The sequence below is a fragment of the Megachile rotundata genome, chromosome 8 (genome assembly GCF_050947335.1).
Source record: "Megachile rotundata isolate GNS110a chromosome 8, iyMegRotu1, whole genome shotgun sequence".
In the NCBI taxonomy this organism is placed as follows: domain Eukaryota; kingdom Metazoa; phylum Arthropoda; class Insecta; order Hymenoptera; family Megachilidae; genus Megachile; species Megachile rotundata.
This window is the reverse complement of record NC_134990.1, coordinates 12918987-12945989: the sequence shown is the minus strand read 5'-3', so window position 1 is coordinate 12945989 and position 27003 is coordinate 12918987. Positions and strand designations below refer to the sequence as shown.

At 39.1% G+C, this 27003-nt stretch overlaps 1 protein-coding gene across 3 annotated transcripts in view; it reads left to right on the top strand.

The window, feature by feature from the left end:
* Positions 1-26521, top strand: part of IRSp53 (Insulin receptor substrate 53 kDa) — a 214265-nt gene extending 187744 nt beyond the window's left edge. For 2 of the 3 annotated variants that reach the window (XM_012292234.2, XM_003706238.3), the window contains 9 exons: positions 5624-5695; positions 5754-5957; positions 6102-6293; positions 7432-7666; positions 8305-8508; positions 10413-10515; positions 11471-11711; positions 13152-13330; positions 15232-26521. In XM_012292234.2, coding sequence (XP_012147624.1) covers positions 5624-5695; positions 5754-5957; positions 6102-6293; positions 7432-7666; positions 8305-8508; positions 10413-10515; positions 11471-11711; positions 13152-13330; positions 15232-17386 — 3585 coding nt within the window. In that variant the 3' untranslated portion in view covers positions 17387-26521. The remainder of the gene's footprint in view (positions 1-5623; positions 5696-5753; positions 5958-6101; positions 6294-7431; positions 7667-8304; positions 8509-10412; positions 10516-11470; positions 11712-13151; positions 13331-15231) is intronic. The other variant, XM_012292233.2, reaches the window with a different exon arrangement.
* Positions 26522-27003: the final 482 nt, after the last annotated feature.

The following is a 27003-nucleotide window of genomic DNA, read 5'->3' as shown; positions in this document are numbered from 1 at the left end:
CTTCCAGCACCAGAGTTTCCTCGAACAAAAAACTCGGCGTATCGTACCTTTTGCTTGGCACAAAAACCCGAGACCGGCTAATATATTGACGCAGTGTTTTCGCTGATTCATATCTTGAAGATTTGCTTGTTTGAGAGCGCGATTAATGGATCCATGAAAATTCATAGCACCCTTTCAGTCGAGTATCAATCGGAGATTCGACAAAGGTGCGATGTTTATAATGAAGTTTCTGCTACGCGAGACTTTGAAAACTTTGCGAAATTCGCAGACTACGAACTTCCAAGTATTCCGAGTCTGAACGGCTTTCAGAGCGCGATCATTAAATAACTTGTTGCTGAATAAGCCTCCTTCACTGTTTCTATCCTTTAGATCAGATTGTCGTTGCCTTTTAACCAAAGTACATCAAAATCGATTCAAATTTACTAATCAGATGTGCTTCAATGTGCATTATGTCCCATAATATTTCACTATATATTATATCCAACAATTTTTGAAATACAAAAGCAAATGACACTGTGTTAAATTACAGAGAGTTAAGGGGAGCAATACCTTTAAAATCTTAAAAAATTACAAAATTTTTTTTCTATAAAATGTTAGTGTAACATCTTAAAAATATTGTCTGAAAATTTTCAAGTGAAATACGAAGCCCTTTTGAATTATTTGCATCTGTCTAAAGGTATTGTCCCCCTTAAAATAGAAATAAAAAGGTAAATAATTAATCCCGTAATGCAGTGTGTAATTTTAGAGTAAATCTAGAAGCTTTCGGTAAATTACAGAAATTTATAAAACAGACAGATTCGATGTTCGATAATGGTTCGATTGAAAAAGTTTGCGAGGGGTCGTAGTGAATAACCATATCGAACACCATAGAGTCGCGACCTTTCACCATCCGCCACTATTCTACGTGGGGTCCATGGGGCCTTCCCCTTTTTTGCAGACGATCGTTTCATCGGCAATAGCTTCAAAAGGTTCAAAAGGTAATGCAGAATTTGAGCCAGACCACTCGAAGGATTCATCTTCACCCTTCGAACCCTTTCCTCTCTCTCTCGCCCCATTTTGCCAATCCATTTAAGAACATAAAGCTGTTCAGTAACTGGATGTTTTCTTTCTCGCGATGCGGCTTCCAGAATTGGAAATGGCGAGCTGAAAGGCTTCCGCTCTTGATGGATGAAATTTACTAGACTGTATCGTTAATCGCAGCTAAGTTGATGGGTTTCTTAAACGCCTCTTGCCTTCCTTAATTCTATTACGATGCTGGCGCTCGAGTTTCGATTAGAAATTCAAATGGGGTGATGTATGGACATTTGAGAGAATTTGACTGGTTTCGAATTTTATATATTTTTGTGAATTTTGCTGAATCACATCGTGACGCACTTCTAGGACAGATGACGCACCTCGTAATTACATGAGGATTAAATTCTGAGTCAAAGATTGTTAAAATATATTTGACATTTCTTTTAATTTATCTTGACATAACAATAATAATTTGAATGGTGAATTTTGCTGAACTCTCATCGTGACGCACTTCACACTTCAAATGACGCACCTACCTTGTAATTGCACACGGATTAAATTCTGAGTGAAAGATTGTTAAAATGTACTTGACATAACAATAATAATTCGAATGGTCAATTTTGTTGAATTCTCATCGTGACGCACTTCTAGGTCAGATGACGCACCTTGTAGTTACACGAGGATTAAATTCTGAGTGAAAGATTGTTACAATTTACTTGACATAACAATAATAATTCGAATGGTCAATTTTGTTGAACTCTCATCGTGACGCACTTCTAGGTCAGATGACGCACCTTGTAGTTACACGAGGATTAAATTCTGAGTCAGAGATTGTTAATATACTTGATATTGAATTTATTGAACATTACACTGTATCAAACTTGAAATTCCACCACTGTGTTTACAAACTACTTCGACTACATTAGATCCACATAAATTTGCCCACATTCTGAAGTGTCGCCTAACAAGAAAGTAATTACGTTTCATTAGAAACGCCAGCAAGCGTGGCACGATGACCCGAATAAGGTAGGTCAATTAGAAATCCGTTAGCGTGACCCGAGAGCGTGGCAACGCTGTAAAAACGAGCTTTTCAAGACGGACGCGAAAATCGAGCGCAAAAAGCGTGGCGAAGTCACGGAGCTTCCCAGGGTTCGAAGCAAACATCGCTGTCTTTCTCTCTCATCCAGCTCGGTGTGCAAATTTGAACGGCTGAAAACTCGTGTCAGCGCCCTCTAAAGCAACCTCTCACCCCTTTTGTATCCACATCCCTAACTCTCTCGACGTCTAGCTCTAGCCGGGGTTCAACCGGATGGTTCGCTTTCATCGAGTCGAATCCTGGCCACTTCCGGATGCCGTGAGTCTGTGGAACGTCTGACGTTGCTCGACGAGTGCGAGTTTCACGTCCCTCGTTTCAATATTCATTAGGTCTCCACCCCGCAGGATTTTAATCCGCGCTTTTCTCCTCATCGGACACCGCTTTTTTCTAACGGGTTAACTGCTAACTCGGTTGCGGTAATTAGATTGATCTATCAATAGGGTAGTTTGATAGTTTAATTTCGATAGTTTTTACCTTTCTCAACAATTACGTTTTAACTGATTATTATTGTCATGTTAAGATAAACGAAAAAAATGTCAAATATATTTTAACAATCTTGACACAGAATTTAATTCTTGTGTAATTGAAAAGTAGGTGCGTCATCCGAACTGTGAAGTGCGTCACGATCTGACTTCAGCAAAATTCACAAAATATATAAAATTTGAAAACTGTAGAAACTCTCTCGACCTTACATCCACTGTTCCCATTTGAACTATTATTGTTATGTTAAGATAAACGAAAAGAATGTCAAATATGTTTTAACAATCTTCACTCAGAATTTAATTCTTGTGTAATTGCAAAGTAGGTGCGTCATCCGAACTGTGAAGTGCGTCACGATCTGACTTCAGCAAAATTCACAAAATATATAAAATTTGAAAACTGTAGAAATTCTCTCGACCTTACATCCACTGTTCCCATTTGAACTATTATTGTCATGTTAAGATAAACGAAAAAAATGTCAAATATATTTTAACAATCTTGACTCAGAATTTAATTCTTGTGTAATTACAAAGTAGGTGCGTCATCCAAACTGTGAAGTGCGTCACGATCTGAGTACAGCAAAATTCACAAAATATATAAAATTTGAAAACTAGAAATTTCAATAGATGCCCTTACATCCACTGCTCCTCGTTGAAGCTAAAACAGCAGCCATTGCTTTCTGTCTCAGTCTCCGTATTCGTTAAAAAAATTCTATACCGTAAAATTTATCTATTCTAAACTCATATACTCTACCAAAATTTCTTCTCCATATTGATCCCCGATTTCAGAGTAACTATCGAAGCGATTGAATCATTGATACCCACAGCGATATTTCACTCGATTCTTTTGGACGTTTCAGGGAAAATCACTGGAAACTCAAATAAAATTTGACGGGTTTTGATGTTTGACGCGAATCAGAATGTGCTGACACGCGATCTGGGTGAACAAAGGGATAATACCGACGGATTCCTCTTTCACAGTCGTCGCGTCGCTAAGCGTCGCAACGGTAAAAAGAACTAACAATGAAATAAGCAGCTCCGCGCTAAATCCCGTAATGCACACTCAACGGAGAATTTCCCTTTCTGGGAAAAATGTGGTGATGAAAGGGTGAAAGCTTTCGGTCGATTTTTTCAAATTTTTGCAAAGGGTATTTACGAATTTAAATTTGGTAAGTTCAGGATTTGGGAGTTTATGAATTTGAGGATTTAGAAATTTGGGAATTTATGGATTTGAGTGTTTAGGAATTTCAGAATCTAAGGATTTAAAAGCTTAGAGATTTCGAAATTATAGAACGTAATTTAGAAATCAGATTTGAAGGTCCACAAATAGAGATCCAGGAAAAATTAGGGATACAAGAACCTGCAAGCCTAAAAATTCTATCTAGTGATCCCAAAAACTTGCAAGACCTGTAAGAAAATAAAAAATAGAATATGTCCACTAAAAAATAAAAATGTCCACCAAAAAATTAAAAAATCGTCAAACTAACCTACGTCTCCATATAAATTACATCCCCAACTTTCTCGCCCTTAATTAAATCCGATACATATACTTCCCACAAAACGTGTGCTTCCAACAAAACCCAGGGAAACACTTTTCCAGTAAATTTGCGTTTGATCGGTCAGTAACAGGGAAAGCAAAATATAAAAATAGAAGGAGGCCGGAAAGCACCGATGAATGAATAACTCGACGCCATTCTACGGATCGGCGATAAAGCCGAACGTAAAACTGTCAAACGCCTAAATAAAATCGGCCATGCGTGCGAACGTGCGAGAGTGTGTGGGTTACGTCGCTTCAAGAAGAGTTGTTGCGAATTCGAGGGTCACTGTGGTTGTTAGCGAGAAATCTGTGATTTGTTGGACGTTCGTCCAGCGCGATGCAAGAATAATGCCGGGTTACAATGTTCTGCGCAAACCCCATTGAACATTTTCGAAATTCCGACACCGTGAAACGAGTTTTGCACGGTCTGCACTTTTAAAACTTGCAAAAATTTTGCTATTTGGTAGATATGTGTTGTGGACAAATTATGTCTGTGGATAGGGAATTGAGATATTGAGAGAGATATTAGGGAGCATGTGTGGAACATGTGTGGAGATATGTGTGGACTTCATGACAAGTTTCACAAAATGGCGCTTGCTGTATGTCAATTTAAAGTTTGATGTACAAGGAAAATAGAAAGGTTCTGTGTGAAGGGTTCATTGATATGTTTAAAAGAAAATGACTTGCCAGGTCATGCTGAATATGCGAAATGTAACAAGGTTTGATGTGACAAGGCTGCCATGTACCATACATGATGTCACATATGATTCAGCCATTTTGTGTCAAGAACGTTTGTGAAATATTTATGCAGACATTTTCGATGAATATTAAGCTTTAGTCTGATGCATCACAAGTGCCATTATGTGATACATTAAAGAACTATTATATAATATGTTAAAGGACTATTATGTGATATGTTAAAGTATCACATATGCAGCATCACATATGTTACTGCAGTAATTACTCTGCAACTATTACTACAAAACGTGCTATTTACCAAGACAGTAATCTTTAACGTCAGGGTTAAAAGAGAGTCCAGATTACGTGGCATAGGTCTCGCATGCACCAAGGGTGTTTCAACGCCACTTCAACTCTCTTCCCTTTTGGAGGGCAGCTTTTCACGTATCTGTGTTCGGAATGTTGTCTCTAATCAACGTCCATTAAGCCACCGAGTACAGATGACACAAAATGTCAATCAACCAAGTTCATACAGCAACCCAATTGCTGTTGTGATCAGTACATTTTATTTCCTATGTCTCATTGTTTATATTTTACAAATGTAAAATGTGAAATCTGCAAAAATGTCTAAATTCATATTTCAAGATGTGTAAATGAAATATTTTGCAAAATATGTGCAAAATGTGCAGATTCAAGTATCCCAGAGTCCACATTAGAGTAGCGGTGAGAGAAAAAGGAGGTCAAACTCTAGCACCAGAGTTTGAGAATGTCATTCGCATTCAAATTTTCCAGTCTCTAACGCGGTCTTTGCCTTTGCAGCTGAAAGCGTTTTACGTGGACCTGCTGGTGCCCCTCGAGACGAATCTGGAGAAGGACACGAAGGTGGTGCAGGTGAGTATCTCATACCTCGATATCTTGATCGGTGGACTGAATAATTCACCCATTACAGAGCGAGCAGAAGAAGTTTCTGCAGCAGCACAAGGCCAGGTCCGAAACTTACAGCAAAGCGGCGGCGACCATGAAGAAGCAGAGGAAGAAGTCTAAAGGCGCCAGCAAGAGTGGACTAGCGATGGACAAAGAGCTGAAGAATATGCAGATTCTCGAGGAGGAGAAGTCCAAGCTGGACGCCTTTTGTGAACAGAGTTTGAAGAACGTAAGTGTGCGAAAGCAGGACACGCTCGACAGCAACATCCATATTTGCCGACAAGCGACAAGAATTCTGGATCGAGATTAATTAGGCGGAAGAATCGGGGTCGATGAACGGACAAGATTTCGAGCGTACGCTTCTCTTTTGCAGGCGATGACACAGGAGAGAAGAAGGTACGGCTTTGTTCTGGAGCGACAGTGCTCGTTGGCGAAACATTATGCGAGTTTTCATGAGGTCGCGTTAGCCGCTCTTCATCCCTCCGTTGATAGGTGGCGCGAGGTTGCCGCCACCAGGGAATACTTGCCACAGTCCGTGGAAGACATGTTCGCTTCCAGGCTCAGGGTGAGCGATGCTACCGATATTTCATGCTTATACTTCGTCAAATTTGTTGTACCTTCAACGGTTCACATGAGGGCACTTGAAAAATTACTACCTTTAGTACTCGCTTTAATTTCACTTGATGTTGCTAATGTTTACCTTTTTACTTACATTTTAAAATTGATATTTTTTGAGGATTGCACCAAATGTAACTCAAGCTCCAATTATCTAATAATCTGCTGGTATTAACCTTTTTTAATTGTATTTTAAAATTGAAATTTTTTTATCACAGCAACAAATGATACTCAAGCTTCAACTACCCAATAATCTGCTAATATTAACCTTTCAACATTCGTTTTTAAAATTGAAATTTTTTTAGCACAGCACCAAATGATACTCAAGCTTCAACTACCCAATAATCAGCTAATGTTAACATTATCACATTCCTTTTTAAAATTGAAATTTATTGAGCACAGCACCAAATGATACTCAAGCTTCAACTACAAAATAATTTGCTAATGTTAACAATTTTTACTTTTATTTTAAAATTGAAATTTTTTGAGCACAGCACCAAATGATACTCAAGCTTCAACTACCCAACAATCAGCTAATGTTAACATTTTCACATTCCTTTTTGAAATTGAAATTTTTTTTAGCACAACACCAAATGATACTCAAGCTCCAACTATGAAATAATCTGCTAATGTTACCATTTTTTACTTTTATTTTAAAATTGAAATTTTTTGAGCACAGCTTTAAATGGAACTCAAGCTTCAATTATATAATAATCTTAAAATTACAGGATTATTTCTAACACTTTTATAATGTTGCCAGTAAGATTGAAAATCTGAACATCTCAAAGTGTAAAGCATTAAAAAAATGTACAAACGTCTCAAAGTCTGAAAGTACTTCTTCCTTCTAACATTTTCACAACATTGCCAGCAAGGTTAAAGATCTAAACATCTCAAGGTGTAAAACATTAAAAAAATAATATAAACCCAAAGTGAACTTCCAGAACCAACCCTAACTGCCCAAATCTCAATGTCCTTAACAAAAACTAAAAAACTATAACTTTTTAAAAATTATGACATGAAGAGAAAAATTATTTGTGAAAGATTGCAAAGTGATACAAAAACGACTGATCGAATTTTTCTTTATACAGCAAGTGTCGTTCTGGCCGGAGGACGAAGAGAACGGAGGATCAGAGTTAACGATGAGTTCGCAACTAAGGAAGACCAGGAGTATGGACAGCTCTTGCTTGGAACTTCGACCCGGACCTCCTTCCGGAAACGTGCCAAGTGCCACTTATCAAGGCCCTTCTTCGCATCTTCCCACTGCTCTGTCTAGAGCAAGGTCAGAGGCCAATCTCCACGCCTCCACGTTATCATTAGATCCAGGTAGGTCAACTGTGTGTATACATTAACACTTGCTGTGAGGACGTGACAACTTCAAATATTATTTCTGTTTTCAACTGCATTTTAGTGTTGTTTACTACATTTAGTGGATACAGTGTTGTCTACAACTTCAAACTTGGGTGTATTTGTAATCGAAAGGTCTAATCAATAATTTGATATATGAGAGAATTTTTCAGAATTTCTGTCCATGTCAAACTCTGTACAGGGTCATTCCTATATTTAAACTAGATTGAAGTTTTTTTAAATTCTAGCCCCTTCTTGAGACCTTACATGAGACCCCAATTTAAAGAGTCCTAAAATCCAACAATACATCATCTTTAAATATCCACCCTCATTTATCTGAAAGCTAACCTTCAAGTCATAATTGAATTTGAAGAATTTTCGTTTAGACCCCAGAAAAATATTGAAGACTAAAATTAGTGTCCAGTGATTTAAAAGTCTAGGGAATACAATGACAGAGAAGGTGTCAACGAATTTCGTCTGCCATCGAATGATATCTCGTAGAAAGCTCATTCGCCGAAATCCTTCCACTCGATCCAGTGTTCCTAATATCCTCTTGCGCCACGTGCAAGTTACGAGAGAAATGAGCCGGGTAATCGTTTCTCTGCTCGTATTTCCAGAGGTCCCGGAAACACCACCAAGGCCGAGGTCTATGGCGCCCCCAGCATCGCGCAACAGCGGTAGCGGTGGTGGCGGTGGCAGTGGCACGGGGGTGAGCACCGCCGGATGGGGTGACGCACCCCTTGCCAGGGCTCTCTTTGCCTATTTGAGCTCCGGGGAAAATCAGCTGAGTTTCCTGGAGGGCGATCTCATCGCGTTGATGGGTGAGTGCTGCATGTGTCTGAACCAGGAACATGAATACCTCTATAATCTTGATACCGATGCGATCTGGATAACGGTATTGGACAAAGGCATGCTGAAACTGTTAATTATAACGCTGACGAAAGCACTGTTCGTTAGGAGGTGGTTCAGTTCGGGAATTTCGGGATTTGGAATGGAAATTGGGGACTGGAATTGGGGATTGTTTAGAATTTACGGGAGAGTACATAGGGGAGAGTTTGGGAATTTTGGGAAGATAGAGATTTGGGGTTTGGGAATTTAGAGAAAGATTTGGGAATTTTAGGAATTCCGAACGGTGAAATTTTTGAGATATAGAAATTTTGGGGATGTAGGGATTTGGGGACGTAGAGATTTGGAAATATTGAGTAATTTGAAACGGTGGAATTTTGGGGGTTTAGAAGTTTGGAAGAGTAGGAATTTGGGGACATAGAAATTTGGGAATCTTGAGAATTTGGAACGATAGAATTTTGGGGATTTAGAAATTTGGGAACATAGGAATTTGGGGAGATAGAGAATTTTGAGTCTAGGGAATTTGGAACCCTGGAATTTTGTCAATCTAGAAATTTGGGGAAATGGCGATTTGAAATTCTAGGGAATTCGCAACTATGGAACTTTGAGGATCTAGGAATTTGGGAATGTGGGAAATTGGGGATATAGAAATTTCGGAATCTAGGGAATTCGGAAGGGTAGAATTTTGGAGATCTAGGAACTTGAGAAAATAGATTTGGGAATCTAGGGAATTCGGAAGGGTAGAATTTTGGAGATCTAGGAACTTGGGAAAATAAATTTGGGAATCTAGGGAATTCGGAAGGGTAGAATTTTGGAAATCTAGGAACTTGGGAAAATAAATTCGGTAATCTAGGGAATTCGGAAGGGTAGAATTTTGGAGATCTAGGAACTTGAGAAAATAAATTTGGGAATCTAGGGAATTCAGAACGGTGGAATTTTAGAGGTCTAATTATTTAGTGCTCTAGGAACTTGCGAACTTAAAAAATTGAAAGCACACAAATTTTTATATCCAAAAATATAGTCTAATTACGAATATAGAAACTTGAAAATTTCTCTACTTAGAAATCTAGGAATTTGAAAATCTCTAAATTTAAAAAATCTTGAATTTGAAAGTCCAAAAACTTCGAAACGAAAATAATTTGATTGAAGTGACCCGAACTAAAAGAGAAATCAGTAAATTAGGAAAACTATGGCGGACTTAAATTGCACAGGGGGCTGTTCATTACACAACTTTCCAGGATACCTACGACCTACTTACTTTATAGAGGTTTTAACAACCCCTACAATTAAAGTAAGCTTGCCTTCAAGTGTTTTCCTAGTTTACTTCTCAATTTGGCACACTGACAATCTGGTTCTATAGTCCTTCGCAACTATGGAACCTTCAGTCTCAACTACCCTTTTATTCGCGTTGAAAGGGTGCGGAGGACGAAGTTCTAGATTTTAAACTATTTTACTTCGTATACCTTCATACTGTTACCTGCAGGAAACCTACCTTAAAGTGTACTATGCAAGTGTACTTAAAACATTATTAAATTAATATTTTTAATTAAAACTTTCACTTCAACCTTCAACTTTTATCCTATAACCTTCATCATTTTTACTGCATTCACATTTTCTTCGAAATCAAATTAAATTTGATTTTCTGATATCGTTCATTTGTCTGTCAAAGTTAAAAATACTGACAGCAAGTTAATTGTAAAATTAATTGCAAGTTAATTAATAGCAAGTAAATTTAACAAGTTATTAAAGGAGTAATAGGGTAGTTTAATAGAGTGGTTTCCTGCAGCAGTAATCTGCGAATCTGTCGAACTGTAATTCGCGTAGCCATAAAGTAGTATCCATAAACGATATTTGTGTTTAACCGAAACTGCCTTATTAGGAGATCGTCAGAAGGGCTGGCAATTCGGGGAGAATCTCCGCACGCAAAGTTCCGGATGGTTCCCACTGGCGTACACAGAAATTATTGTCGACGATGGCCCGGGGTAAGTTAACACAGAGTCAAGGAAGTCTGAGCTTCCGTTTCGAGCGAACGGTATCGGCACAGATCTTGTTACGATTGTTCCTTGCTAACAATTGCACCGGCTCGAATGCAATTACGCTAATCTAAAACGATAACGGGCAATGGCCGACGTCGATACGGCTATTCCCTATTAAACGTACTCGTCTTGCTGTTATTGTTCGACCTCCTAAATCTCCGTGTTTCGATGCTCGAACTATGCTATCGCGATTGAAATTTTACGGCGGATCCTGAACGTCGAATCAACGTGAACTATCGACTATTCCCATGGAATAATGGCGATATAAAAATGTTAATTTCGCGTTCGAGGGTTTAAATCCTCCGCTGGGCAGTAGCCTCGCGAGAGCATTTTGTTACCGATGATTCCTCGATCTTCCTCGTTTACGCTTCTGTGGTACATCAGGACTGAAACGATATTTTACTGAAAATTATTAACTCTCTTCGCGCTTGTCTAATCGTCAGCCATTTTGTTCTTGAATTTTTACGATATCTATTCAAAATTTTCTAAGCAGCACTACTATTGGTTCAGTCGTATTCACCGTACTTTTCAAATAAGACACCTTGTTCCTGAATCGTTGAAAATATCTCGAGGGTTGTTTATTTCCATAGAGTGACACGAATAAACGAAAGTGAATTACAACGAAACACGATTAAACAAGTACAAAATAAAAGCAGAAACCGAAGCGATTAAGCGCAGGTGAACCTGAAGTAAACGATAATTAACGCCGTTGAACCTGAAATAAATGAGGATTAAACTTGCGCGAGATGATTAAACGAATTTAATTCCGTGAACGTTAAAAGGATAAATAAAAATGGACGGTGACAAACGATGTCGTGACCCCCTGACGTTTTCAACGATTCAGATTCAATCAATGTCGTTAGCGTTATCACTAAAATCAAATGTACGATAACACGTGAAGATCGCCGAGTCACGGTGCAAACAATGGTCGGGCATCGGAGCCGCAGGCAGTTCCACCCTGTAAGCCTCCACCCTCTAGGCCGCCAGTGACACCGAACAGCATGGATGAAGTGTCGAGTGGATTCCATGGGGTTGGAAACAACGTCAACAACAGTAACAACAACAGCAACGCCTCTACTCATGTACAGAATAGTAACAGTTATCACAATCTGGCAACACCCACTGCACGTCAGACTAAACCGGTGAGGATCACTTGTCTCTTAAATATTATGTACATATGTTCAAGGTTATACTTGGTACAAGATTATAGTGAGGTGATGACGGAGGGTTTGCAGATTTCGGAATTGGAGGAGTTGGGGATAGATGGTTGGTGGGAAGTTTGGGTAGTTGGGGGTTGGGTTTGGAAATTTGGGATGGAGATTTTGAAATTTGGGAATTTGAGGGTTTGGGGAGTTGAGACTTTGGGAATTTGGGGATTTGGGAATTTGGGGATTTGGGAATTTGGGGATTTGGGAATTTGGGGATTTGGGAATTTGGGGATTTGGGAATTTGGGGATTTGGGGATTTGGGGATTTGGGAATTTGAGGATTTGGGGATTTGGGGATTTGGGAATTTGGGGATTTGGGGATTTGGGGATTTGAGGATTTGGAAATTTGGAGATTTGGGAATTTGGGGATTTGGGGATTTGGGAATTTGGGGATTTGGGAATTTGGGGATTTGGGGATTTGGGAATTTGGGGATTTGGGGATTTGGGAATTTGGGGATTTAGGAATTTGGGGATTTGGGAATTTGGGGATTTGGGGATTTGAGGATTTGGAAATTTGGGGATTTGGGAATTTGGGGATTTGGGGATTTGGGGATTTGGGGATTTGGGAATTTGGGGATTTGGGGATTTGGGAATTTGGGGATTTAGGAATTTGGGGATTTGGGAATTTGGGGATTTGGGGATTTGAGGATTTGGAAATTTGGGGATTTGGGAATTTGGGGATTTAGGGATTTGGGGATTTGGGAATTTGGGGATTTGGGGATTTGGGAATTTGGGGATTTGGGAATTTGGGGATTTGGGGATTTGGGAATTTGGGGATTTGAGAGTTTCTAAATTTGGGAATTTGGGGATTTAGGATTTGGGGCTTGAGACAGTGGCAATTTGGGGAATTTGGGGATTTGGGGTTTGGGGACTTGAGACATTAGCAATTTTGGGAATTTGGGCATTTGAGAAGTTGAGACTTTGGGAATTTAGGACGTTGGAAATTTGGGGAATTAAGTGTTTGGAAATTTGAGAATTTGGGGACTTGAGACATTGGGAATTTGGAGAATTCAGTGCTTGAAAGTTTGGAAATTTAGGAATTTGGGGCCTTGAGACATTGAGAATTTGGGGACTTGACGGTTTGGAAATTTGGAAATTTAGGAATTTGGGGATTTAAGGAAATGGGGAAGTAAGGAACTGAGGAATTAGGGAACTGGGGAATTATGGAACTGGAGGTTTAGGGATTTGTGAATTAGGGATTGGGAAGCTCATACTCGAATACCGTTCAAATACAAGAATAACAAACAAAGCTACATAAAGCTTAAGTCTACCAAACAGCAAAGATATCAAAATTTGCTCTGAAGAGAAATTTGACCAGAAGAGTGATGTTCTCATCTATTTTCCTATGAAATGAACTAATAACTGTACATTTTAGATCCGTCCATCGGGCACGTTGCCCACAGTTTTGGCCGGTGGTCGTAGGATACAACCACCTGCTCCGCCTGTGCCGCCTCCTCAGGTTGTGACATCTCTGCACAGCAGCAACGACAGTGGTTTCTCGAACGAACCACCGGCTCAACCTGATATCGATTACAGCGATGACGAGGCTATGAGGTAAGCGATCGCCATAAAATTCCATCGGATACCTTCAAGACTCTAATACAATGGTTCTCAACCTTCATGATACACAAATTTTATCACATCTCAATATAGAACCTGTTCAAGTTTAATAACTGCTCGAACAATTTTAATTTGCTGACTGAAATTATTTTGTCTTCAACGTACTGTCAAATTTTATCATATTTTAATATAGAAGGTTAAAGTTTAATTGCTTAAACAATTTTAATTTGCTGATTGAAATTATTTTGCCTTTAATGAACACTCAAATCTTATCACATCTCAGTATACAACCTGTTAAGGTTTAATTGCTGAAATAATTTTAATTTGCTGATTGAAATTATTTTGCCTTTAATGAACACTCAAATCTTATCACATCTCAGTATACAACCTGTTAAGGTTTAATTGCTGAAATAATTTTAATTTGCTGATTGAAATCATTTTGTCAAATTTTATCACATCTTAAAATATAAGGTTAAGGTTTAATTGCTTAAACAATTTTAATTTGCTGATTGAAATTATTTTGTCTAATTGTAAATTTAAGCTGAGCTATGATTATCAAAAATTTTAATGTAAATTTATTGTGTAGAAGCTAGTTGTCTATCTTGAAACGAATTTTGAAGTCAAACTACAAGTTTGATCAAACAAGTGCACTAAAGGCAAATTGTCTATGTTGATAAATTTGAATACTAATATAAAATATTGCTTAAAGACAAAATTATCCTAATAAGAGAATCAAGTTAAATAAAGAAGCAAAATAAAGTAAATAAATATCCTAATAGAAATCAAGATAGAAACAACACAAATATTTCCCTCAATCCTAAATCATAGTCCAGGTTGAGAACCAATGCGCTAATCGAATGAAATAGGGGATAGTCGACAATTGCTGGCAAACTTGTAGAAACGCTTTTGCCTGATTCGTCAACTTCAAGCTTTGTATATTTTGTTCCTGCTATAAGTATTTCGTCTTGGTAATCGGTATCTTCCTAATCAATGTTCAAATCAAGGAACGTAGATCAGTAGCTTATACGAATCTAACGACCTTATTCGATTTCTCATAGAAAACGGAATGTTGCATGTCTACAATTTACGGATTCCATTAATATTTTATGCATCCCTGTATTTATACTGTCCAAATTTTTCGTTAATTATTTTTAACGTTCCAGTATCCACTGTTTCTTGGATTTTCAATTTAATTTGAAACAGATTTGATGGAAAAGTAAGCTGTCGGATGTTAAATAACATACTTGAAAAATTAGTGTTATTCCACAATTAATATTTTGCACTCGATTGTTTTGTTCGAGGAAACATTTTAAATTGCAAAATAAATTTTCGGAGTGCAAAGAGTTACTGAAAAGCTTATTGTGATAGGAAATAAAAATATCAACAATAGAGAAGTATACTTCATTCTGATTTCAAATTTCTTACAAGAAAACGCTATTTTCAAAGAAGTGTCATCAACCTAAAGTGGATACTGGAGCTAATCCTCTACATATTGTACAAATCTCCCCGTGTAATTTTAGCTTGACCTTCCCGAAAAATTAGGCAACCAAGTAGGACTTGACACGAGAAAATACCCGAAATTCCCAGCGCCTACCCCGTAAGCGTACAAAGTCACGACGTTGTTTTCTCTCCTGATTTGTAGATTCCGCATGCGTTATCGTGGTCGATGGAAATAAAATACGGCGTGGTGGTGGCTCATTCACCTCTCCAGGCTCCCGGCGATGCCACATATCCCGATCCCCGGCTATCGCAAAAGTCCGCGACCACAAAGCTCGAACCGCCTAACTAATCGTCCATACTCTTTGGCTCTTTGGTTCTCTTTCTTTTCTATCTCCGCTGCACTCTTCTCTTCTTCTCTTTCTTTTTACTCATCCTGAGCCCGAACGAAAACGCAGACAACGCCGAAGAAAGCCGCGCGCCGATAGGATAACCGAGCTGACGAAGCAGCAGCAGAAGGAGGAGAAGTCCAGCAAGGACTGGGAGAACGACTCGTGGAAGACGATCCCCAGGGACGAGAAGAGCTGGCACCTTTACAGAACCGCGATGGACATCTGGGCGGAATCGAACGTGAACCAGGCGAACGAGAACGGCGACAGATACTCCAATCGACATTACGAGAACCAGGAGCGCAAGAACAGGGAGTTTGATCGCGCCACCATGGAGAACGGACCGTCCAGGAAATCCGTGCAGAAGGCGCAAGAACGAGCGCAGAAGAACGAGTACGAGAATCGTGGCCGGGCGAATACGGGCCGCAAGAACAAGATGAGCGAGGAGCAGAGAAAGCCTACCAGAAGAAACAACGAGGAGGAGCGCCGCGAGGCGAAAAGAACGAAAGAACAGGAAGAAACCGAGGAGGAGATCGAATTAGAGGAGGAGGAAGAGGACAACTACAGCAGCCGGATCGAGTATCAGAAGTACGAGGGAAAGAAGTATTACGGGGACAGAACGGATGGGCAAGAACGTAATCCCCGACGCGGCTATCACCCGCTGCCGCAAGAAGACTCGAAATACGAAAACGAGAAAACTTCTTCAGCCACGTCTTCGGGCACCGACGACGAGAGCACCATTACCATTCCGGAAACGGGCAGGAAGGTGGAGCACATCGCTCAGAAGCTGGAGCAGACGGCGCAGAAGTACGCGAGGGAACATAGTCCGCCAAAATTCATCGAGAGAAGAAACGATTACAGAAGTCTGGAGCGGAGAGAGGAGAAACAGCCGCCGCCCCCGTACGAGAGGTACAACGACGAGAGGAATCGCGCGCCGCAGAGATACGAGCGTGAAAGGGAACGTTACGAGAAACCACCCGCCCAGAAGACGAATACGTACGAGAGGGAGAGGACGTTCGAGAAGAATCCTGACAGGAACAGAAACATTGAACGCGCGTCGAGTCGCCGCTTCGAGAGACCTAGGCCTCCCTCGGAGGAGGCCCCGGAGAGACCCACGGAGCCCCGGAGTATGTACAGGGAACGTCGGTACTCCGACAAGGAGGAGGCGATATATGGAGAGACCAAGTTCGTTCGGGAGACCGTGTCCGTGGACAAGGAACGCGGCTACGAGTCGAATTTCGAGACGAAACTGGAGAGGACCAAGGTGATCGAGAGGCACGGTTACCAGAACGCCCTGGTGCAGGCCAACCTCCAGAAGTTCCAGAGAAACGGACCTCAGAGTCTGGAGAAAAACGACACGAACAACAACACGCTGAAGGACGAGAACCGGAAGCCGCTGCTGCCACGGCAGACGACCGCAGTGGGTCACCTGATACAGACCGGCAGAGCCTTCGATGTGGACTCCAAGAGTCCCAAGCTGGTCAAGAGGACTAAGTCTTTCTGGAGGTTCAGGAGGGACTCGGAGGTGTTGGAGGGTATGGCGCTCTGGCAGCACAGATCGCTGGTGGACATCCCGAAGATGATTAAGAAGGAAACGAAGGAGGATGCCAGCTCCGAGGAGACCAAGAAGCAGAGTCCCGAAGGGAGCCCCACTTCCCGGCAGAGTCTCGAGAAGAGGAACAGCGACGTGACGATCACGAATGACCCTCGTCAGGACGAACCTAAACCCGCTGAAAGGATTCACGTGCCAGACAAGTCTGATTACTTCGAGGACTTCCCGACTCCGGCGGAGAGACCGAAGGCCGTGGAGAGGTCCGAGTACAGAATGCACCAGGAGGAGAGATCTTATTTCATGGGGAACGTCTCGAGGAAAGCGATCATCGAGAAGGAACGAAAACGCAGCCTCGAAGCTAAACGCAACATGATCGTGGCGGAGCTGAAGGAGAACAATGAAGCTAAAAGGAACGAGAGGAGAAAGAAGTACACGGATGACGAGGATGGTTTGACCCAGAATTTCAGCGAAACGGAGGCGTCGGACGAGGAGTCCACGTACAGTTGCATAGTCGTCAAGGACCAAACGGTGGCGGAGAAAACTCTTCTTCCCAGGACTAAACTCCGTAGGGACTCCGACCGGGAGAGGGATAAAAATACTTGTGGACCTTGGTACGACCTCTGGGGGGTTGACGCCTCCGTGAACAAGAAGAAGAAGAAGAAACAGCAATAAATCTATTGCATTCGCATGGTTCGACTTGTTGAAATCGATAGATATGCGTATACGAGAGTTGATCATGTTTTAAAGTTTATTCACGTTGTTTCGTTGAACGAAGGCGGGGAGCGGCTCTGGATGAAGTCGATTATTTTATTATACCCTTAAGATTTTGTTTCGTTTTAAGTTTATCGTTACATTCCGATTTTAGCATTCCTGTATCTGTTAGAGGTGCTGCCGTCGATTTATAGTTTGTTAATCGATGTATTCATAGTAGCTTTATTGCTAGTAGATTCTGAAGTAGAATACTATACGCGTTTTATCGTCTCGCGTCTTATGACAATTTTTATGTTGTTCTACGCATCGTATGTTCTATGCAGGCTTTACACTTTTTGTGTCCGCGTATTTCCACGCGCGGTAATTTCTCGCGCTGTATATCAGCGGGGTTTCACGTGTTCTATTATTCCTACACGTTAAAATTCTATGAGTCACAAATTATAATTCCATCTTATTATCACATCTCGTATTTCTACGCACAATAATTCCACGCGTTGCAATTCCATGCCCTGTATTTTCACGCGTGGTAATTCCATGTTCTTTATTTTCACGCGTTGTAATTCTATGTTCTGTACTTTCATATGTTGTATTATTGCTGCGCGTTATATTCCCACGCGTCATAATTCTACAGGTCTTATTTCCACGCGTCGTATTTCTACGCACAGTAATTCCACGCGTCGTAATTCCATGTTCTGTATTTTCACGCGTTGTATTATTGCTACGCGTTATATTTTCACGCATCATAATTCTATAGGTCTTATTTCCACGCGTCGTATTTCTACGCACAGTAATTCCACGCGTCGTAATTCCATGTTCTGTATTTTCACGCGTTGTATTATTGCTACGCGTTATATTCCCACGCATCATAATTCTATAGGTCTTATTTCCACGCGTCGTATTTCTACGCACAGTAATTCCACGCGTCGTAATTCCATGTGTCGTATTTTCACGCGTTGTAATATTGCTACGTGTTATATCTCCATTCGACATAATTCCCTGGTTCTTATTTCCACGCGTCATATTTCTACGCGTTATAATTCCATGCTCTGTATTCTCACGCGTTGTAATTCAATGCTCTGTATTCTCACGCGTTGTAATTCCATGTTCTGTATTTTCATGTATCACAATTCCACAGGTCTTAATTTCCACTCGTCGTATTCCTACGCAGTGATTCCACGCGTCGTAATTCCATGTTTTGTATTCTAACGCGTTGTATTACTGCTACGTGTTATATCTCCACGCGCCATAATTCCCCGATTCTTATTCCGACACGTCTTATTTCTACGCACAGTAATTCCACTCGTAATTTTATATGTCGTATTTGTTCACGTTGTATTATTATTGCTATGCATTATATCTTCACACGTCATAACTCCACACGTGATAATTTCACGCACCGTAACTTTACATAAGTATCTCCAGTGTTTTATTTCCACGATATGTTTTCATGAATATGAAATAAAATAAAAAATAGGGACAAATGCGTGATACTTCGACGTATTCAGGCGTCTGCTACGTCCACGCGTTACATCGCCGCGCGTTATATCGCCGCACTCTTAGGATTATCTTTATCAGTCAGTATCAATAAGTTATCGTATATCTGAACGATGAATTACGTTGTATTCTACTTCGGTTTACCTTAAGATTTCTCACCAACATAATCGACAGCAGCACCCTTCGCCATGAATGACCGTAAGACACCCGTAGAGCTACATTCCCATTGCTTCACGAAATGTTTAAATCTGTGTTTGTTCGCAAGTATGTATACAATTTGTTATGTTGTCTGACAGTGTTTGCACTTTCGTCGACGCTTGTTTGCAATCAGATTGTAGAACGTGTTGATATTAAGCGTTCGAAGGTAGAGTGCATCAGAATGCGTCCGATATTTTGACGCGTGTTGACACGCAGCCTGTTATTTCGATGGAAAAAAACAACGTTATGGATGATACTTCAATCGTAACTCTTGTTCGATCTATCGTTACAGGATGCTGCAACGATTCATTGATGCTTTGATCGAGTTCAATGCGCTGCACACATAGACACGATAATTTCCCAAATAACGGGGCAATCGTTTCTCTTTCGTGCTTTGTTGTTCGATGGATGATTTGAAAATGAATACGATACTATTTAGCTCTCTCTGTCGTCCCGCGGAAAAATCGATCACCCGCCGCCACAACGACGCGATAGAGGATTTTGAATACAAACAAACTTGTACATTGTTTCTCCCGCGCTATTTTATTTGCATTTACGTCTCGCATGAGACACCGTGTCAATATTTGGTCTTTTGCGCTTTGTTTCGGTACGACGAGAATTTCCAACAAACGGAACAACAGAGAGATTTAATAAACGTTTAGCTCCACCCTCGTTATTAATACATTTACAAATCCGTAGAGAATTATTATTTGCAACGATTCGAGGGATCCCGAAATAATCGGGTTTTCGGCCCTCAAAGGGACGATTGTCCTCGAATCCTTGCATTCGAGGTTTCGGAAATGCGGGAAATTCTGACGATTCGATTTTTGCAGGACAAACGTATTCGCAACGGTAAAGCTGCGCAAAACGAAGACGAACGATCGCTCGGCGCCGGCCTTGTCATGAGATAAGCTCTTCATCTAGATTACATTCCTCGCGTGTAATGTTAGATGCATCAACAAAAGAGGGTGCCTCTCTGTCCGAGAGACAACAGTTCCTTTCAAAAAGCTTCTGAAGCGAGAGATTCCGGGATCTTTCACGGCGTGGATGTCCGTCCAACGCGTCTGAATTCTCTATTCTTTCCAAACAGACCCGTCGTTCATTCACAAATTTTTTTCCACGAGACATCTGTTTCCGAGAGCGTTTCATTTTTGAGGGTCAAATTTTGTGGGACCATTTTACGGATCCTTTGTTTCATAGGGAATTGTAGAATCAAAGGACCAATGTTTATTTCAGGTAAGAATTGTTTCGGTGATTTCTTTTGCCGAAGCATGGTAGATAGAAAGCCTTGATTTTCGCGTATATTTCATTTACGTCTACTGCCAATAATCTTGTCGTTTTTAAGACGGTTTTCGAAGCGCCGGTATGCTCGTAAAACGTGAATCGCCGAGGATTATGTAGCATATAATCCTGGGATTTACAGCAAGGGGCATACGGAATTTTAATATGAAACTGAATATTTTATTGAATGCCCGAGGATCGAAAATAGAAAACAATACGCAAGAATGCACGAGGTATTTTAACGTCCAATAAAAATATATTGAGTAAAATTAAATTTTGCGTCGCAATTGATTTTCCACGGACTGTCGATTTTTCCGTGGAAATCTGCGAACAAATATTGAATGGAATATTGTTATATTGAATTTCGGAGCGGTCCGTTCTAGACATTGTAAACATTTTCGGAGAAATTGTTGCGCGTTTCATTTTGCGCTGTTGGCTTAATTGATCCCTCGTTGAATTGTGAGAGATAATTACCGAGTTGAAGTATTTTATTAATTCGGTTAACGCGTTCGATGGAAACGTAATTATCTGGAATAAGCGGCGTTAATTTATGGGAAAATTGAGGAATTTGGGAATTTTTAAGTTTTGGGGATTCTGAGGAGTTGAGAAGCTGAAATTGGGGAATTTGGAATTTGGGGAGAGGAATTTGGAGATTTTGAAATTTAGGGAGTTGGGGAATTTTAAATTTAGGGAGTTGGGGAATTTGGAGATTTTTAAATTTAGGGAATTTGGGGAATTTGGAGATTTTGAAATTTATGGAATTTGGGGATTTTGAAATTTAGGGAGTTGGGGAATTTGGGGAATTGGAAATTTAGGGAGTTGGGGAATTTAGGGAATTTGGAATTTGGGGTTCTTGAAATTTAGGGAATTTGGGGAATTCGGGGATTTTGAAATTTAGGGAGTTGGGGAATTTGGAGAATTTGAAACTTAGGAAGTTTGGGGAATTTGGAGAATTTGAAACTTAGGGAGTTTGGGAATTTGGGGAATTTGGAGATTTTGAAATTTATGGAATTTGGGGATTTTGAAATTTAGGGAGTTGGGGAATTTGGGGAATTGGAAATTTAGGGAGTTGGGGAATTTAGGGAATTTGGAATTTGGGGTTCTTGAAATTTAGGGAATTTGGGGAATTCGGGGATTTTGAAATTTAGGGAGTTGGGGAATTTGGAGAATTTGAAACTTAGGAAGTTTGGGGAATTTGGAGAATTTGAAACTTAGGGAGTTTGGGAATTTGGGGAATTTGGAGATTTTGAAATTTATGGAATTTGGGGATTTTGAAATTTAGGGAGTTGGGGAATTTGGGGAGTTGGAAATTTAGGGAGTTGGGGAATTTAGGGAATTTGGAATTTGGGGTTTTTGAAATTTAGGGAATTTGGGGAATTCGGGGATTTTGAAATTTAGGGAGTTGGGGAATTTGGAGAATTTGAAACTTAGGGAGTTTGGGAATTTGGGGAATTTGGAGATTTTGGAGATTTTGAAATTTATGGAATTTGGGGATTTTTAAATTTAGGGAGTTGGGGAATTTGGGGAATTGGAAATTTAGGGAGTTGGGAAATTTAGGGAATTTGGAATTTGGGGTTTTTGAAATTTAGGGAATTTGGGGAATTCGGGGATTTTGAAATTTAAGGAGTTGGGGAATTTGGGGATTTTGAAATTTTGAGAGGGAAATTTGGGGATTTTTGAATTTGGAGATTTAAGAGATTCAAACTAGGGATTTTGGAATTTATGGAGTTTGGGAATTATGGGAATTTAGGGATTTTGAATCTTAGGGAATTTTGGAATTTTGACCTTTGACATTTAAGTAGTTGAGGAATTTTGGGACTTCTTTAATTTTGGAAATTCAAGGATCTGAGAATTTTTTGATTTTGAGATTTGTGCAATTAAAACTGAGGAATTTGAAATTTGAGGATTTTCAAATTTTGGGAGTTAGGGAATTTGGGGATATTCAAAATTTTGTGAGTTCACAGTGATGAGAATTTATGCATTTGAGGATTTGAGAATTTAGGGATATTGCAATTTAATCACTGAATTTGAAAATTACAAAATTATCAATTCAAGACTTAACAATTTAAAGACATCTGAATTTAGAGATATAGAAATTCAGTAATTCAGAAATTTGCAAATTTATCCATTAAAACAAAAACTTTCTAATTTTCTAATTTATAAAATGGGAGGCCAGAAAATTTCAAAATTTGTAAATTTATCTCCAAACACAAAAACCTGAGACTTCACTAATTTACAAATCCAGAAATTGATAAACTCTCAAACGTACCCACAAAAGCTTGAAAATTTCCAAATTGCGCCAAGAAACTAAAACATTCAAATCTTCTCAATAACCTTGAAAAATCCTCCCCAAAAAAATGTCTTCCCAAATCTATAATTTCACAATAAAATACAGAAATTAAAATCACGATACAACGAGGGTTCATCCAAAAATTCATCAAACCTTCACCAAAACATTTCATTCAGTGACCTTTCCTCCCAATTCCGATTTGCACACGATTCTCGCTATTTGTTATCTTTATCGAGTTTTCGATACGCTCGCGCCTGTAACGACGGTTTATTTCCGGCCAGGTTAATCCTCGATGCCATTTCTACTCCTCCGACTGCGTCGCGTCGTCACGGAATGAAACTTTCATTCTAGACGTCGTAAAGAACTGCTTTATGTTCGTGTTCACGGGTTAAGGCTCGTAAAATTTCACTTCTCATTTTTTTTTCTCCCCTCTCGAGCACCCAACCCTCGTCTATTTCGCTTCCGCGTTGCGAAGCTTTTTCCTTGGCGACCGTCCTCGCTTCTTCGGCTTGGTCGGCCGTGAAAAATAGACCTAGAAGAAAGAAGCATCTCTGATGCTGGTTTCTTTTTTATTTCGACTACGAGAATCGTGTGTTGTCTCTAGGGGGATGCTTTCCAGTTCTGGTGACTTTTGTTCGCTCGACGGTTCTTCAACCCCTATCGTTTATGTTCGTAGATTTTATGGATTAAGTTGGGGCAATAAATAATTGCTGTTGACGCTGATTAATTTTTATTGTTACTCTGAAGGTTATAGGAAGTTTGAAATATTTTTTTTAATTTTCACTTGTGAATGAAAATTGGGGAAACACAAAATAAAGAGAATAATTGGGGAAAATTAATTTTTGTTTCATTTAATTTTGTTTGGTCATTTTTTTTAACTGTGAAATTGAACATGTTTGTAGTAGATTAATTTAGGTAAAATAATTTTTTATTTTATTTTGTTTAGAGACAATATTGTATCTCTTTCTGAACAGTCCATTAATGCGAGGGGTGGCTTGTCTTCCATTCTATAATTTCATAAATATATCAAACACAAAAATTATTTCAAAATTTGCTACAAAATTTATCTGAAAAATAGATAAATTTATCTAAAAATCATTCCCCCCAAAAAACATAGATTTACCTCAAACAATTCCCCCCAAAAAATATTTAATTTAAAAAAAAAGAATATGTAACAGCAATTATTTTTGCACCAACTTAATACAATTTTTTAAAAAATGATTTTGTATCCTAAATAGTTTCATCCAATTAACAATATTGTTTGAAATAATGCATGTTGCAGGGTTTAGTAAATTAAAGATTTCGAGGATAATTTTCGATATATGGCCGTTGTGTATTCTGAGGGGGTGGACCGACGTTCGCATGATTTATAGCTGCGTTCGTAACGTTTTAACGTTGTGATAAATGAAATCAAAATTGTTAATCAAAATTTGCATCGCGGGTTTGTGATAACAGATGCAGTTTTAATGAAAAAAAAAAATCAAAAGCAATTATACTAAAATTTTTTAATTTTGTTAATGTCGAATGATTTCTTTTTTTTGACTAATTTTTTTACTCGAATAAAAATTATTTACGTTTGATCAAATGATAAAATAATTTCATCAATGATTTTATGTTACTGAAATTTGCTTAATTATATTTTACAAAATAATTCGAACTCGATTCACCCTACTCAAAATAAAAAAATCCCAACAGTAACAATCCTGGTTAAAAATTTGTCTTCTTATTTTTGCAAATATCAAAATGTTTCAAAATCTCGTCAAAGTAGAATTCGTATAAAAGCGACATAACAGGTTGTCGCATTTTTATTAATATTATAAAAAGAAAAGATATAATATTACCCTTACAAGTTATACTGCCATTTTACATTAACGATAAGAATACACGTCCTGAGAATTATATCTTTTCTCTAGATTTTCCAGATAAATTTGTATCGTAATTTATTTACTAAGCTTAGTTCGATATACGAGTTCGTAGAAGGGTTCTATGTTTTGTGAAAACGATTATAATCGTTGAATATAGCAAGTGAAACTTGCGGTATAGAAATTAAATTTGATCGTATTTGATACGACTGTAACTGAATCGAACACACAAAGGAAACGGAAACTGCCAGATCTACAGCCTCGTTCAAAAGTTGAGGCATATGATATTTCGAAGGGGAGGAATATTGTGAAATATTTATAGAATTTTATATTTGTTTACTTTCTATGTTTTATCTTATTGAATATGTAATTCATTTTATAAATATAAATTCAGTCAAGTGTAATATATTATTTTTCGACATTTGAAGGTACATTGTTTCAATTTTCTGTAGTTGCTGAAATACATGAAATACTGAAATTCTCAAAGTTTGAAAGACCAAAGTTCCAAAATTTTGAAGTTGCAAAGTCTCATAGATCTGAAAATTCCAAAATTTCATCTGAAGATCCCACAACTTAAAAATTCTGAAATCTCAAGGTTCTACAGTCTTAATTGCAAAGTTAAAATAACCCAAATTTCGATTAACTTAAATTCCAAAATTACAATAATCCAAAAGCTCCAAATTGCAAAGTGAAAGTTCCAAAAATCAAATATTCTATAGTCCAAAAATCCCATAATAACTCCACCCTCCCAAAAAGGTCACATTCCTTTAAAAAATCTAACAACCCTAAAATTGCAATGAGCTCAAAAATTCCAAAATCTAAAGCATCCTAAACTCAAATATTCTACAGTCCAAAAATCCCAGAAATCCACCGTCCCAAAAATATCCCACTCCCCTAAAAAAATCCAACAACCCCAAAATTGCAATAAGCCTAAAAATTCCCAAAATTCCAGAAAATCTAAATCTTCCAAAACTCAAATATTCTATAGTCCAAAAATCCCACAAATCCACCGCCCCAAGAAAGTACCATTCCCCTAAAAAATCCAACAAGCCTAAAATTGCAATAAAATTGCAAAAAGACCAAAACTTGCGAAGATAAAAGAGTGCCGCTTTTGAACGAGGCTGTACATGCACATAAAGAGAACCGTCGTTCTCGTAAACACCAGGGTCGCAAAAATCATACCCTATCGTCAGAAAATTTTTATTGCGAACCTGGTGTATACTGCCAGTCATTCCCAGCGTTTCTCGATACCCGAAACGGCCTTCGACCCATCGAATGGCTCTCCGGTCCGTCAACGATAATCGTAAAACATCGATCGAGTCCATAAGCAAAGTAGGCAATGGGAAACGGTTAATCCACGGTCATTCTTAGGTGGCCTAATTACGCGTTAATTAGAGACGTGTGCGCATTAATTGTAAATAAATCACACTGTCTGAACACACATGTATCTTCCACTCGTCTCAATACGAAGTGGACACTGTGTGTCACTGGGGATCTTCAAAAGTTCCAAAATTGATTTCTCCAAAGAAATTTATCGAACTATCCCCTTTTCTAGAAATGTACTCGTGTTATCGAAATTTTGAAGATTCTCCTGTAAATTGTAATAGCTTCCGAAGTATAGTATAAGAAAAAAAAAGGTTTAGGGCAACTTCTTTTGTAACTGCGTTCTAGGTAAGCGAATACAGGCGAGTCCAGAGGATTAAATGAATAAAAAGAAGATGTTAATGTATTATAAATATTACGATATAACCGGCGCACGCCGGGAAGAGGTTAGGGTAGCCGGCTCGTTTCGTCGGAATCGGACAATTTTTCAGCGGGAAAATCAACGGGAAACGAGACGGATTCTCGTGACACTTTTGGGTAGTCTAGGGAAAGCAAAATGATGAAATTGTTAATAAGAACCATGTATACATGCATATACGTTATATATATATATATTATTATTGTTATTATATTAATGTTTTTTGTGCATTACTGGCGTACGATTATTTATTTCTGTGTACCTTGCCATCATTTCAGGTCAACGTTTGTGAGAAGATTAGCTAAGGTTATGACTGTGACGCACTTCAGACTGGACCTGTGACGCACTTCTACTTCAGCTGCGAATTTTAGTCGAACTTTTAATACAATGCAAGTTGTTTGATCGTAAGAAGTCGTGATTGTAAGGAAATTGCAAGAAATCGTGATTGTAACTCTTTTGCACTCGTGACGCACTTATGACGCACTTGTGATTTATTAGCGATACAATTATGACGCATTGGTGACGCACTCGTGGTACTCTTATAACGCACTGGTGCGCAGTTATGACGCACTGGTGACGCACTCATGACGCACTCGTGACGCACTCGTGATACTGATGACGCACTTATGACGCATTCATGGCACTGGCGACGCACATACGACGCACTCGTGATACTGGTGACGCACCTATGACGCATTCATGGTACTGGTGA